General features: G+C 31.1%; 1 protein-coding gene across 1 annotated transcript in view; it reads right to left on the bottom strand.

Moving 5' to 3' along the window:
* PCLO (piccolo presynaptic cytomatrix protein) overlaps positions 1-16,435 on the bottom strand; it is a 398,423-nt gene that overhangs the window by 134,538 nt on the left and 247,450 nt on the right. The window contains exons 8-9 of the mRNA XM_023226631.1: positions 14,803-14,939; positions 8,636-8,726 (exon numbers count right to left, since the gene is read on the bottom strand). Coding sequence (XP_023082399.1) covers positions 8,636-8,726; positions 14,803-14,939 — 228 coding nt within the window. The remainder of the gene's footprint in view (positions 1-8,635; positions 8,727-14,802; positions 14,940-16,435) is intronic.

Here is a 16,435-nt window from a genome sequence, read left to right as displayed (position 1 = left end):
TCAATAGGATATATAGAACTATTCTTACCACATTTCATGTACAGTCTGAATATAAATCTCTGAATAACTTCTATTTTAGGTTTGTAGATTTTCATTATAAACACTTATAATCAAGGAAAAAAAGAGGAGAATATTTGTATTTGGAAGAAATAATCATACTTTCGAGTTATTTCAGAAGAAAATAGAAAACCTTTAACTACAAAGAAAGTAATATATTTATTTTTATATTTTATGTCCCCTAAATATTTATGATTATCACTATTTTCTTTAGATTTCTGCATATATAATTTATTTGGTTGCATAGTGGGACTAATAAATTTATGCAAATAAGATCAATATTACAAATGTAATAAATTTAATTCAAAAAATCTTCTCCTATATTTGACAGAGGGCTTATTGCTGTGTTTATTTGTATGTATGCATATATGTACCTTTTCATTTTCCCTGCAAAATGAATACATAATCAACTCAATGTTTTCACATATTGCCTGTGGTGGAAATTCCATTGATAAATACAAGAAAATGGAAAGTCTGACTAGCTATTTTTGTCTTTTTTAAAAGCTGTTCTTAATCACTTCTACTCAGACTTTTAAAATTTTAGGTAGAAAAACTTTACCACTGAGTAGCAATGAAGGCAAGGAGAGGTAAGAATTCTATAACAGGGTTAGGACACGGTCTGTGAGTTTAATCATGGCTAACTGTCAACTTTCTTTAGGATTCTAAGAATGTCACAATCTTCCTCAGAAACTTAATGGACTCATTTATGAAATATTGATAAGATATCTGAACTATTTTCTTCAGATTTCTGAGATCTCTCAGAATATTGTTGTCTCTTTCAGTCTGATTCAATTATTTAGAATTGTTATTATGTTGTCAGATGTGTAATTCTGGCTGGTATATTAGAAAGAGGTACATTAGGCCTGCAGCTTTCTTTTTTATGCACATGAAATCAATACTATAATGGAATATTTAAAAACCATCATTTATAAGAATCTTATGCCAAAACAAAATTCATTCATTATCTGTGTTTTATTTTATAGGTAATACTTTAAATATTTAAGTATAAAAAAATTGTACAATCAAAACAATTTTGAGAATGACTAAAAAACTTCAGAGAAATATGGTGTTTTTATTACTATTTCAGGAAATACATTATAAAAGCTGCCAAAATTGTAATTTAAAAAATCACAAAATAAATAAAATTTTCTCCCAAAAAATGAGTTGTATAGCTGGATAAAACATTAAAAAACAACCAACCACTTCAGCATTTTGGAAATTAAACAAAAGTTTATAACAAACTGAGCAGCATTTGTTCATGAGAAGCTGCTGATCTTCAAGTAAGAACACTGGTGTATTAGTCTGTTTTCACACTGCTGATAAAGACATACCCAAGACTGGGCAATTTCCAAAGAAAGAGGTTTATAATGGACTTACAGTTCCACGTGGCTGGGAAAGCCTCACAATCATGGCGGAAGGCAAAGTCACACCTCAGTGGATGGCGGAAGGCAAAGAGAGAGCTTGTGCAGGGAAACTCCTCCTTATAAAACCATCAGATCTCATGAGACTTATTCACTATCAAGAGAACAGCACGAGAAAAACTCTCCTCCATGACTCATATACCTCCCACCGGGTGCCTCCTACAACACATGGGTATTCAAGATGACATTTGGGTGGGGAGCACAGTCAAACCATACCAAGTGGGAATATTGGTCGTGATTGGCTTGGGCTGCTTCCATCCCCAGCTCAGTTGTCATGATAGTTCTACTGGACAGGGCAGGGTATGAAAACCAGAAGCTTTATTGCTGGAGGGGATGAAACAAGTGGTAGACTTGCAAATTATTTGGGGGTTAAACTGGGAGACTAGGAATTGGGACATCCATAAATAGATTTAATAAGTTCTCAATATATCCCTGGGTAAATGGAGGCTGAGTGCATGTTTGGCAGAAACCAGAGAGAGCCCAAACTGTTCACACAAATCTAACCAAAAGAAGGTTACACAGATGTGCAGCACAGAGAGAAGTTTCAGTGGAAAGTAAAATCATAGTCATACTTGGAAACTGTCAGACTCACAAACTGCTTGTACTTTGAATGTCTCTCCATTTCATATACAAATTTATCAACAAAGTTTTGCAAATCTTAATGAAGTCAAAATAATTGAATCATAAAAAATAGGTACAAATAGGTTTTCCAACTACAATGAAACTAAGTTAAACATCAAGAACAGAAAGGGATTGGAAAAATCCCCAAATATTAGGGAATGTAAAAGCATGTTTCTAAATAAACAATAGGTAAAAGAAGAAATTACAAGGGAATTAAGAAATCTTTTGAACTGAATAAAAATGAAAAAAAAAAAAAAATGCATGGGATGCAGTAAAGCAGTCCTTAAAGGAAAATACTTTGTTTTAAATGTCTATGTCAGAAAACAAGAAAGTTCTCCAACTAATTAATTTTTCACCTTAAGAATCTAGGAGAAAAAAGCTAACTAAAAAATAAATGAAAGAAAAGAAATAGATGACATGTAGACCAGAAATCAGTAAAATAGAACACAAAAAAAAAAAAAAATGGAGAAAAAATCAATAAAAGCAAAAGTTGAGTCTTTGAAAAGATTGGCAAAATTAACAAATCTTCAACTAGCTTTACTAAGAAAAAATTGAAGACATCATAATAAAAATTAGGAATAAAAAAGGGCTTCACTGTGTGACCTAAGAGAAGTGAAAAGGATAAAGTATTATGAATACATTTGTGACAATAATTATAAAACATAGGTGAAATGAATACACTTTCAGAAAGACTCAAATTACCAAAATTGATTCAAGAAGAAAGAGAACATTTAAATAGTCTTATAACAAATAAAGGCATTGAATTAGTAACTGGATGTCTTCTTACTGCAAAAGAATGCTTAGGCCAGGTGACTTCATTGGTGGATTCTACCAAATATTCAAAAAATGAATACTACTAATTCTTCACAAACTCTATAGAAAAACAGAGCCAGAAACACTTCCCAACACATTCTACATGGTCAGTATTATGAGATTACTCAAAGATATCACAAGAAAACAAATCTACAGAAGAATATAGCTCATGAATATCAACAAACAATTACTTAAAGCAAACTAAATCATGAAACATTACTGGCAAGAACACAAAATGACACACTCACCTTGACTATGTGGCAGTTTCTGAAGTAGTTAGACAGAAACTTATCATACAACCCAGAAATTTTATGTCTAGTAAACTACCCAACAAAAATTACATATTATATATCTATACTAAAATGTGCATGCAAATATTATTTAAAATATGGGGAAAAATTTCACAGAGAAACAAAATGTTGACTTTTTAAACAATGAGACATATTTAGCAATAAAAAGGAGCAAATCAGTGGCACATGCTACAACTAACCTAAAAACTAGTAACCTAAAAAACTAGTCAATGAGAGAAACCAGACACCAAAACTGTACATTGAATGATCCAATTAATATGAAATGCTTGGAAAAGGCAAACTTACAGAGACAAAAAGTAAATCAGTAGTTAGTTTTTGGATGAGGGATGTTGGAAGCAGAGATTGCTAACAGCCTCAAAAGAGTTTTTTGCAAAGATGGAAATTTCTAAAACAGGATTGTGGTAATGACTGCACAACTCCGTAAATGTATTAAAGTCATTGATCTGTACACTAACAATAGATATTTATGATATGTAAGTTATATCCAAGAAAACTGTTAAAATAATGATGATAATAATAATAATATAAAGAGCTATCCACATGTGGTACTACTGCCAACTAATATCCAATGAGATCTGTTATAATTTGTCTCTGTTTCTAAAAACTCATAAAGATGGTGACTAATGCAGAACAAAAAATGAGCCGCTCTTTCCTAAGAAGACAATGCTATCTTTTCAAACTTAACAACATTTTTAGTGTTCTTCACTATTATAATTGCTAAGTCTTTCTAGCCTTGCAGATGTAGCCAGTCCATTATAGAACTGTACATAGCAAATGCCTTTTTTAAAAACCAGAAGAATTTCTTTGGCTTGTTTCAAACAGCTGTGTTTCTGAAGCCATAAGATGGAGTTTTAAATAAGAAATAAAAGAAGACTCATTTTTTGAGCATCACATTTTGTTCTTTTTTTTTTTTTTTTTTCTGTTCATTTCTCTTTAAGAGAAGAGGAAATAACATTTGTCGAGCATACAGTAAGTACAATACTTTGTGTTAGGTTCACTTACAATTATGAGATACATGGAGTTCATTTTATTTACAGATGAACAAACTTATTCTCAAAATTTACATGTGTTAGAGCTGAATTTCAACACAGGTCTTTATAATTCCAAAACTTATTACCTATTCTCTCCACTCTGTTGCCCTGTGTTTTGCTGAGGACTTTCAAAACTATTGTACAGTTGTTGATAAACAATTATATCTTTGAAGTTAACAGGTTAAAAGTTAAAGGATATATTTTCTAAAAATTGTGAACCATTTAATAGAAGATTACATGCCTGTGTCTCTCTCTAGGTACATTAAAAATTATAAATCATGGTGCACCTATATAGCTGTGTGTGTATACACCTACATACATAGTTATGGGTATGAACAACAAATTTATTAATTCCTTGACTGTTGTCTCAGTTGTTCCTAAAATTTTGTAGTAATAATTACTTACATTTCAGGTCCTCCTACTAAATTGTTAGTACATTAAAAATCTGGGTCTTTGTTGTGTTCACTCTATTAATCTAGCACCCAACAAAATTTAAGTCATACCATGGATGATAAATGAATGCTCATCAATGAAAAAATATTTAAAAATGTATCCACTATGAGTTACAGAAACAGTTTATTTTATGCTGTATACATTTTTTAATAAGGAGAAAAAAGTATATTTCCTTTTTGAAAAAAAATTTCACTGCAGATATTGTTACAGCAGTGGCTTTCAAGCTTTTGGTTTGGGGAAACATATATCCTCTTTAATATTACTGAGTATCTCAAGCAGTTTTTCTTTATATATGTTACAGCTATGTATATTTTCCATATTATAAGTTAAAATTGAGAATTAAATATATTTATTAACACATTTAAAATAATAAACTTGTTCCATGTTAAAATAAATATTTGATTAAAAATAACTATTTTATAAGCAAAATTCATGAGAAGGGGAATGCTGTTTTAAATTTTTATAAATCGGCTTAATTTGGACTTAATAGAAGACAGCTGAATTTTCACAGCTACTTCTGTATCAAATCTCTTGTGAAGTCACACATTAAATAACCTCTGAAAAACTATATTGTATATTCATAAAAGGATGAGCGTGAAAAAAGCAAATTCTGCCTTTGCATTACTATTAAAATAGTCTTGACTTTGTGGACCCCCTTGAAAGAATCTTTGAGATCATGAGGGTCCCACTGACATTATTTTGAGAACCACACAGAAGAACGTTAAAAACCAAACCAAACAAACCATTACTTCTCTCTTCTATTCTGAAATTATTTTTGTTTTCCTAAATAATTTTTTTCTTTTATTTCCCAGGTATGCTTGTTTTATATAACTTTTATAAACTATTTATAAAGTTAGAACTATTAAAATATTATAAAAGGTTCATAGTAGTTTTACTATCAATGAGTTTATGTAACCAAAATTAAAATTCACTAATGGCCATTTTCCACCATAAAAGAACAGATATACTACATTTTATTCTTTACTACTTCCTTGCTTAAATCTTTGTCTTGTCTCACAAAGACAGCTAAATTATTAGTTTTGCTAGCTTTTTCACTATTGATGAAGCTTTTGCATACTGCTGTTTCACTGTGAACATGAAAAACAAACAGTAATTATACAATTTTATTATGGAAAATTTAAATATATGGAAATGTAATATAAGACTACAATAAAATCCAATGTGGTTAATCTCTAAGTCCAACAATCAATAAATTATGTTCAATTTTATTTCATCTACATCTCCACCATTCTCTACACTTAGCTAATTTTGAAGCAAATTTCAGATGATATCTTCTAATCTGTAAATATTTTAGTTTGCATTTCCAAAAGATACATTCAGTGGTAATTATAGTTAATAACAATATGTTGTATTATAAAACAATGCTAAGATAGTTGTAATAACTCTAGGTAATTAATATAAGCATTATCTCATAAAGTTATCACTGTTTCATGAAACATATAAACTTGTATATATACTTCAAAACATCGTGATGTATATGATACCATTTTATCAGACAATTTAAAAAACACACAAATTCAATTAAAACATTAACATATAAATGAAAGTATAGCTAACAATAAATCCTTAATATCACCAAATATTTAGTCAATCAAACTAGGCTTTTTGTTGAGCAGAAAATGACACAGAGACTAGAGTGTAAATGTTCTTTGCCATCGTTTCCCTGGCAGTGGTTTAAAACTTCCAGACACTGTCAAAGATTGTAACTTCTGGTTCTAGCCTCATATGTAGATGTATTTAAAATAATTAAAAGTAGAAGTAGAATATAAAATGCAGATTGTTTTAAAAGACTTAATATAGTATGGGATTATTTTTCCTAAGACATATGGAAAATATATTCAGTAGTAATCGATACAGGGTAACTATAACAAGGAAACCATTTTTAGTATTACTTTAGGTAGATATCAAAAGAAAAAGGGGCATTCAGAGAAAAGATATAGTACATTACTAGCAAATTTATTGTCCAAAACAATAACCTCTTCTCTTTTTGTGAAATGTATATACGGAAGAAATTAAATTTACTTTTGAGACTAGAATATTTACTAAAGAGCTAGCATTTATTTTTGTAATGTTATGTTTTAAAACTTGTTTCTAGTTAAAGTAAAAGAATAACTAAAGGGTAGGAAAGATAAATAATAAGGTTGAAGGAATAGTTCTTTTTTTTGTAGAGTACTTATATGTATATTTTTTATTATACTTCATGTTCTAGGGTACATGTGCACAATGTGCAGGTTTGTTACATATGTATACATGTGCCATGTTGGTGTGCTGCACCCACTAACTCATCATTTACATTAGGTATATCTCCTAATGCTATCCCTCCCCCCTCCACCCACCCCACAACAGGAATAATTCTTAATAGAGTATAAAATAAAATAATACAGCTAGAAAACAGGCACATTGGCATAGGTTCTGATGATTTGGGAAAAAAAATGATTTTAAGATTTCCGTTGTGCATCATGAAAAAATAATTTTGGCATTGTTAGAAAATATTATGTTGTTTTGCTTTATGAGCTGGAGGAAACTGAAATCGTTTTTAGCAAGTAATTACTTCCACAAAAGGAGCCCTTGGATTTTAAGATTCACCCTGGAATTTTCATCAGTACTTAAAATATAGTTTGAACAGCAATAAAACTTGAAAGTCTGAATTATCTGTCTCTGGCAGAAGAAAAGTTACCTACTCTTAAAAGGAAAACAACATTAGACTCCTAATCAATTCATTTTCTGTGAAAAGAAGAAATTTTCTCAAAGCAAAACCTGTTCCACATCCACATGTTCCACTGTCTAAGATCTGCAAGGAACAATAGCAATTACACTAAAGAAAGACCCTGTTTGTTACATCAGTGCTTAAAAAAGAAAACACAGTATATATACCATCTTAGATGTACTGCCTATACATATATAATACATAAATTATATGTATTTGAATATTTTCTATTGATGCACATTGTCCATGAAATTCGAAGAACATACTTGACCAAAAATATAGGTAATATTCATTTTTTGAAATTTCATTAACTTGGAACAATTTATATTTCATCTCATTGATTTAAATATGGACTATTTAATTGTAATATAAAAATTTCGTATATCTTTCAAAAAGCTTCCAGGTCATGAAAGGCAAAGGAAGATTGAGGACCTATCAGATTGGAGGAGATGCAAGAGTCAAACAATTAAATGCAATGTGGGATCCTGAACTGGATCCTGAACTGGATCCCGGACCAGGGAAAAAAAAATGGTGGGTTAGTGGAGAAACTCAATATTTGTATAAGGCTTATAGATATTTTAATATTATCATATATATGTTAATTTCCTGGGTTTGACCACTTTTTTGGGATTAGAAGTTAATATTAGTAATGTTGGGCAAAGAGTGGGCAAAAGGAATGTCTGTATTACATTTGGAAATCCAAAATTATTTCCAAATAAAAAGTTCACCATTAGCTTTGGCTTATAAAGGAACACAAACAAACAAAACCGCAGCATAAATTGACAGTGAGTGTTCAAGTTGAGTAGAAATAGGGGAATTTATTCCTTAGAAGAATTCAAGACAGATTTTTAATTTCCTGTGTAAGAATGTCTTGTATTCCTACAACCAGTGACCATATTTCTTAACACAGCAATTCCTGGGGAGCATTGTAATACCATGTGCATTAAAACATATGGTTAATGAAAAGAATGATGCAAATAGGTACCATTTAGTACCTCCTCATATTGATGATCATGTCATAAATGTCTTTTATGTTCAAGTGTATATCCTGCTTGTTTTTTCACATTTCTAAAAACACAAATTTTGATATAAAAAGTTTTCCAAAATGTCCTGAGTCATCTAAAATAAAACCCAAATGTCAGTACATACGTCAATCTGACATTAGAATAAAAAAAAATTAGATTATACGATTTGCTTTACCTGAAACTGTGTGATCCTTTGAGTCTCTTGTTATTTTTATCCTTGCGTGAGGAAAGATGTAGTGCATAGTTTTCCCGTTCATCTGTATGATCTAAGACATACATATAATAAGGTAAAAAACCAACATTAAAGACACTTAAAGTGCAATATATATAATTAGAATGGTTCATTTCCAAGCACATTGATTAAATCAATGGAACATAGTAGGAGATTCTCACATGATGGCAATTTAGACACCTTATATGAACACTATATAATGATATTGCTGGTTCTGAGTTCTTATGGTTTTTGCATTTGTAGCCAATGGCTGTTGCAAACTGGTTTGTTGTATTTGAAAAATTAATAAGTGCATGCAATAGGTTCTGAAGAATGTTTATTACTACAGTAGTATGCAGTCAATATTGATGACCACGGATAGAGAATGTATATGGAAAATGCCAGCTGCTGATTTTGCTCTGGACAGCCTAGGAATGGAAAAGCATTTTTAATTGTCAGCAATTAAGTGGTGCCAGGGAGAAAAAAAAAAAACAGAGAAGATCCTCCTACTTTGACATCTCTATTATCATAATCAAGATTGCTTTATGTTTATGTTGCTTGATTTATTGTGGCATTGTACTTCTGCTGAGCCCATGTACTAGAAGTTTCATTGTAAACTAGATCCAGAGGCTAATTCTATATAAATAAATAAAGTCTTTGTTCACTTAATACTTTTTAAAATTCAAAGCTTGCATTATTGATAGTGTTATGTCTCCTAGACATTCCTTAGGGCAGAATAAGTAACACTTAAAGCTACTGTTGCAAATCTGAGATTTCAATTCTCATTATTGAGACTTGAATATGAGAATATTATAGATTGCATTATCTGTGTTTCCACCTGGTGAAATGAAGTTTCTGAAACAAAAGTAAATTGCAAAATGCAAACTTGTACTTTATATTTTATGGAACTTTGCTTTCAAAAGAGATTTATGAAATAATGACAGACAGAAATGGCAAAATATTTACTCTTATCTGTATTAACAGGACTTTATTTGTATGGAATGTTGTATGTATTGTCATAAGAAAATTTTTGACTGAAATTACAACCAAAATAAAGTTTAATATAGATGAAGATTTCATATTTCCTATTTTAGAATGTTTAAGAAGTGTGTTCCCAAAAGATGAAACAGAATTTAGGACCAAAGAGGTATACATTTTGTGAAGAAAGGTTCCTCAGAAAACTCTTGTGACCTTAATGTGTCCTAGTATTTCCAGCTATAAAATTGTTAGAATTCTGGATATTAAAAATAAAACATATATTTTAAAAACTAAAGCTAAAATTTTAGCCTTTAGCTGTTTTTCTCTTTAGGAAAGAATAAGCTTAAGCAGGCCTTAGGTTAACATAAAATATTCCCTAAACAATAGCGAAATCCTGTTAAATCCAGGAATATTATGTGAATTCTGCAGAGTAAAACAAAAATACTGTTTACTAAATTATAAAAACATTAGGGTAAGTATAATAAGTCAATTCAGATAATTCATACTAATGTTAACTTTGTAAACCATTGAAAACCTTATTCATATTCGCAATAAGTGCTTACATTTTTCTTCTTTTTCCCTCTCTTGCCTGCTGTTCACTCTTCTCTCCTGTCTCTATCTCTTTTGTCTGTCTCTCAGTCGGCCCCTCACTCTTTCCTTTCTCTGTTACTTTGCCCTCCCTACATCTTTTTCTCCTACTTTCTTTCCTTCTTCTTTCTTTCTTTTCCTTTCCTAATCTGCATTTAAAAATCTTAATTTTTTACTAAAAATAAAATCGGGTGTATTGAAAATTTTGTAACTATTAGGTGTAACTGAACTTTGCTTTGGTACTGCAGATAATTCAGTAAAATTGGATGTTACTTCATTTTATTTCAATCTGTTCTAATCTCAGGTATTAGTTAATAATAATTCCAAAATGTTATTCTTTCCATTTGGTCAAAAATAAACTAAGAAAACACAATTTTGTCTTTTAGTATTCTTTCCAATTTTCAGACTGGGGAGATTTTGATGTAATCTCATAGTGAATCTATCACACAGTTTAGAAGAGCTTATCAAATAGCCACTATTGCCTTTTATTTTATAGTAGAAGGAATGTTGCACATCTTAATTTTCTTGAATATTGCTTTCAGAGCATCTCATACAATCTCCTCTAGTTTCAGAGACTGCCTACGCTGTCTGCAAGCAGCTTCAAAAATCCACTTAATAAATCAGAAACACGAAAGTGCCATAATTGCGATCAGCATGATCAAAAGTCTCTATGTCTTCCATGTATGAATTAGATGTATGAGCTAGATGAATTTCACTTTTTTAGTAACCACAGAGGGTGAATGTTGAGAGAGCCCTGTAGCAGATGGGGTTATGGGTAGGTGTTGCTACTGCCAACTAAGAGTAGGCACAAAGCCAAGGGACAGAACTGATGTCAAGTGGTGCTACATTCCTCTCCCCAAGGGAATGGTCTCTGTTATCACTGTCTTTTGGTGATTCCTCATTGATAGGATTACTGCCTATAGGCCTCCCAGAAAGAGGGCTGTTCTTCCCTACCTACAAATATTTCAAAAAGAGTTATTTTCATGAATCAAGCCTGTATATATAAAGAGTATGTTAACAAAAAGGGAATGAATTGAGCCCTTTACTTCATACACGGAAGACAGATAGCCTTTATGTCCTTTTTGTTAACTTACTGTGTATTCGTACAGACATTCACCCATTCCCTCATTTAAACACCACACATTCTAGATGCAGGAAACAGAGTGCCCTGCTGGGTTCCTAGCACTGTACACATATATAACACGGTAGTTGGGGTAGAGAGCTGCTGGCTCTCAAGAAGCTCACAGCCCGAGACCTAATACATGGGGTACTATTGGAGCACAAAGGAAGATCACTTACCCCAGATTTCTGGGGAAGTAGGGGTGATAGTGTCAGGGGAGTCTTCTTGCATGATGGGGCATGTACACGGATACCTGGGTGATGATTAGGGTTTGCCAAGGGATGAGTGGAGGAAAAGTATCCAAGGAGAGAAAACAGAACATTCGAATTCCTAGAATCAAGAGAAAGAGTGGCTCTTTCATGGGAACTTAATGTACCTCAATCAAGCAGTTGCAGAGGAATTGCAGATGATGTGAGTGTAAGTGCAGAAAGAGAGGGATTTTATAATAGTCAAGAAGTGTTGACCTTTACAACTACCTTGTGAAAGGTATTAGTCTTATTTATAGAGTAAGTGACTAAAGTAAAATTAAAAAATAAGAGATTAGGCTATCTGTGCAATTCACAAAGCAGAGTTGAATTTCTACTGAAGAAGGCAGAGGTTAAGCATAGATAGATACATAGATACACATACACATACACACATATATAAGTATACATATATATTTGAAATGAAGCAAATATGGATTTTTATATTTGGTTTATTTTATAATTAATATGACTGTGTGTCTAATAAAAATTTTCAGAAATATTCATCTATCCCTCTAATGTTTGTTTTATGCAAATGAGTTTTAAAAGGAGATAAATTAGTGTTTGCATTAGTATTATCGGTTTTATTACTTTTGCCTCCAAAGCATTTTATGAATATGAGTTCTTGTTATGCATATGTTTTCAAATAAAAGCATCTGAGTTTATTAGTACCAAGAGCTCAATATTAGCTTTTTATGATTAGAGATGCAAAGAAGTTAATAACATGAGAATGCCATTTTGTGATTCTCCAAGTCAAAATATAGTTATGATGAGTTAAAGAGGGAGACAGTATTTGAAGATAAATAATAATGCAAAAAGCATGAATTTTGAGTTTTATATAATTCAACTCTCAAACTTCACGTAATTAAAATGTATGTTATAGTAGAATCTATTTAGAAAAAAATGATAAAGAAAAACAAATTATTTTCACAAAACTCAGAACATTTGTTACTTATTTGGGAAAGGGAGTGGTTATGATCTGGAACGGACATACAGTGGTTTTGGGGACAGGCAACGTTCCTTTTTTTGGCCTGTGTGGCAGTTTTATGGCTGTTCACTTTTAACTAGCTTATAACTTTGCATAGTTGCAGTTTCAGTAGTACATACATAGTTTTGTTTGTTTGTTTGTATGTTAGATGTGAAAATGTAAAAATTTATACAAATGTAAAAAATTACTTTTAGCAAGAATATACACATTATTATATTCACCTAACAAGAATCCTTACTTTTCTACTTGAGAAGACATAGCAAGAAATTTATTAAATGATTCTCAAAAATACCTTCTCTGCTTAATTTTGTCATTATATTGGTCTATAATTATATATTATTTAAACCATTATTACTATGTACTCAGTAGACCAAAACCATAAATCTGTATATGTTAGTAACATAAAATTGAAACAAGAATGTCCTTAAAGATATGAATATTTCATTTACATATTTTTGGGCTGGACACTTTAATATATATCCTTTAAATTACTTTAAATATATCCTCAAAGAATATTAATTTGGTAAATTAGGTGGAAAAGACTATTCTCAGTGCCCATGGAAACAGTAGTGTTGATAACAAATATTCCTGTTTGTTAATTACTAAACAAGCTGCCCTGTTTATGCAGTTGATCTTACTATGATTTTGTTAAAGTATCTGTGTTTTCTTTGACTTGTTCTAGGTTTGTGGGAAACACTAAACTTCAGAGAAACAAATGAGATGGGTAAGATATAACAAATATTCCATTTTAGAGAGATTCATATAATAAACACATTTAAGGAAGTTATTTTTAACTGACAAATTTGTAGATAAAAGGAGGCAAATTTAAGATTTTAAATGTGCAGAATAATTTTATTAATTTTCTTACTTTCTAGCCAGATCTATTTGATGAGATTTGAAACACAACCACAAATACAATTTTAATAGCAAGACAAGCCAATGAAAGCATAGTTTAATACAGGCTGATATGTTTACATGAAGTAAAAAAAAAAAAGGAATTATATTGACATTTTAATGGCGGTAAACATAAGCCTAAACAAAATATGTATTAAAGATATCAAAAACTAAAAACAGAAATTTATAGTAGAGAGGAATTCTAAGAATTCTAGAAAATATGATAGCATATAGAAAAACAGAACAAAATTCTAAGAAAAAATTATGTTTAATAGGTAGAAATTTGTCTATGAAAACTTAAATTGCTTAGAAAGAAATCAAATCTAAGCGTATAGACAATGTATTTTAGACAGTACTTATAAATGTCAAAGCCTTGTTTTCTTTTACACCTCAAAATGACAAACACTGAATTAAATTATAGTAAGTCTATATGGATCTTCTCAGTTGTTCAAAATATGGTTGTTTTCTGTATCAATGAATCACTAAACAGGATGATTTAGGAGTTAATGTAAATAAAATAAGTCAGCTATTTATTTTGGATATTGTAATAATCATAATGAGTACACAACCTGCAAATATCTGATCTGCTAAGGCAATTGATTTAAGGCCACTTGGCTTACATGAAGGTTCTCCTTCAATTCACTCAACTCTTAATCTCGTAGGTGTATTTCAAAATTCAATTCAAACATCACCTCATTTGCTCAAAAGTGAGTAAAATCATGAATTTTGGTGTCATATTTAATTGTGAAATTTACCTTTAAGTTTCAATTTCTTCATCTATAAGAATACACTGATTAGTAATATCTACTTTATGTGAGTTGTTCTGTATATAAAATTCAAAAATACATAAAAAACCAGCCAACATTTCCATGTAATAGATCCACTAAAATATCAGTTTCCTTTCTCCCCCAGGTTAAGCCTTCTTTCTATCCCAGCTCACTTGGTTTGCCCATCCTCTCACTTGTTCTTAGCATCTGAACAAGCATTGAAAATTACTCAAATCCATTTCACCCAGTCACTTGTAAGCTCTCAGAGCTCCATATATTCTTGTTGTATAGCTGTGCTGGATATGTTATACAAACTTAATAATGATCTGTTGGAGGAATCAATCACTTAAATTGGTAGAAGTATCACAGTCCAATTTCAATCAGTCATAGCTGATGAAGGAAGCTGTGTTACTCCTTTATGTCATTGGAAAACAAAATTGTGAAATTAATGGACAAATATCTCATTCCTTTTAGGACAACTAAGACCATTCTAGCACAGAATTGAGTCTTTTTTGATAAATCTAAAAGAAATTGCTAAATATAGCACTTACTTGTTCTTGATGCTGACTGAGTGGTCTAGAGTGGACCAATCTTTCTGGCAGTTTTCGGTCCAGACCATGTCCATTTTCCAGACGAGACTCCCTGGGTTTATCAAACCAATCTGTTTCCTCACGACGCAGATGATAGGCTTTGGACACCAAGGAAACATCATACATTGCAACGGCAAGTAATATAGATGGTTGAGGGCAGCAGATGTTCTGTAGTACTAGCATGCACTGGGCTTGTTAACCATACATGCATTTCAAACACATTTCCCATTAGTACTAGAAAAATTATTTTTGTTATTATATCAAAAATCCAATTATGTCAAAAATTTTAAACCACAGAATAGCCTAGAAAAAATGACGCACACAGATGTTCACAATCTCAGAGCAAAACAAAACAAAATCAAATTTCAAATCAAGAGAAAAAAGAAATTTAGATCATGATAAAATAAATAAATGAACAAGTGATCATTCTTCAAAAGGGTCATTCTATTTAACCTCAGCCCATCAGTTCCCATATCCACACATTCTCTTCCATACTCTACCCACAACCCACTAGTAAAAAAAAAAAAATTTTAAGATGAGTTGGTGGGTGCAGCAAACCACCATGGCACATGTATACCTATGTAACAAACCTGCACATTCTGCACATGTATCCCAGAACGTAATGTATAATAAAAAATGAAAGCAAAAAAGGATTCCCTGTGTGTGGAAGTTTCTGTCACTTTCCCACCATTATATCAATCCAGTGCCAATAGGTTGTTGCTGGCTTTAACATTATTTTTTGAAAATATGACATTTCTATGACATTCACAACAAACAAAAACATTTGTTTCTAAAAGAATTCTGTTGTTATTGTTAGGAACATGTGTGCCATGATTACTTAGTAGCCTAATATTAAAAATATTTCTATTATAATTGTTAAATAAAAATAAAATGATTATTTTTTGAAGAGAAGCACTGATTTAGAAAATAGATTGAAGAGTTGGTTGCATGCTTTTTATACTTACACTGTGACAAAATTTCACAGCATACTTTTTTGAAAATGCAACTATATTTAAGGTACACAATTATTATTTTAAATTAAATTTCATTCATTAGTATTTCATAGGTCTTTTCAAGATATTCTATAATGACTGAATATCTTATTTTCCCTAATACACAGAATTTGCCTTTTAATAAATTGTTTTATTCTTTGTAAAAGAATCTCTAATTAACAGTCTCTGAAAATACTTTGTTGCTTCCTAAACAGTAGAAGGAACAATGCTTCTCAAGTGCTTATCCTTTGTGGATGATGCTTAGATTAGTTGATGATGTTGTCAACCTCTACTTTCTTGAAACTCCAGCTTCTAGAAAGTCATACAATATACTTTTATTTTTCTATCTGCATTCTGACTATCATCTTTTCCAAAACCTCCTCCCAATCTTTTCCCCTAGGCCATTTCCATCATTTCATTGCTGCTGGGACTGGTAAACCCACAGCATATGTACTACTAGTCACCTCTATACCTCCTGTGGTCAACACTGCTACTTAACCACAGCATTTTCCTCCCATAATACAAAACAAGCAATGATGTGTCATGGGTTCATTGGTCTTAGATTTCAGAAAATACATTAATACTTATCTGTTTTGTGATTG

This window comes from Piliocolobus tephrosceles, chromosome 8 (assembly GCF_002776525.5).
Source record: "Piliocolobus tephrosceles isolate RC106 chromosome 8, ASM277652v3, whole genome shotgun sequence".
Taxonomy (NCBI): Eukaryota; Metazoa; Chordata; class Mammalia; order Primates; family Cercopithecidae; genus Piliocolobus; species Piliocolobus tephrosceles.
The sequence above is the reverse complement of the archived record's forward strand: the minus strand, read 5'-3'. Positions and strand labels throughout refer to the sequence as shown.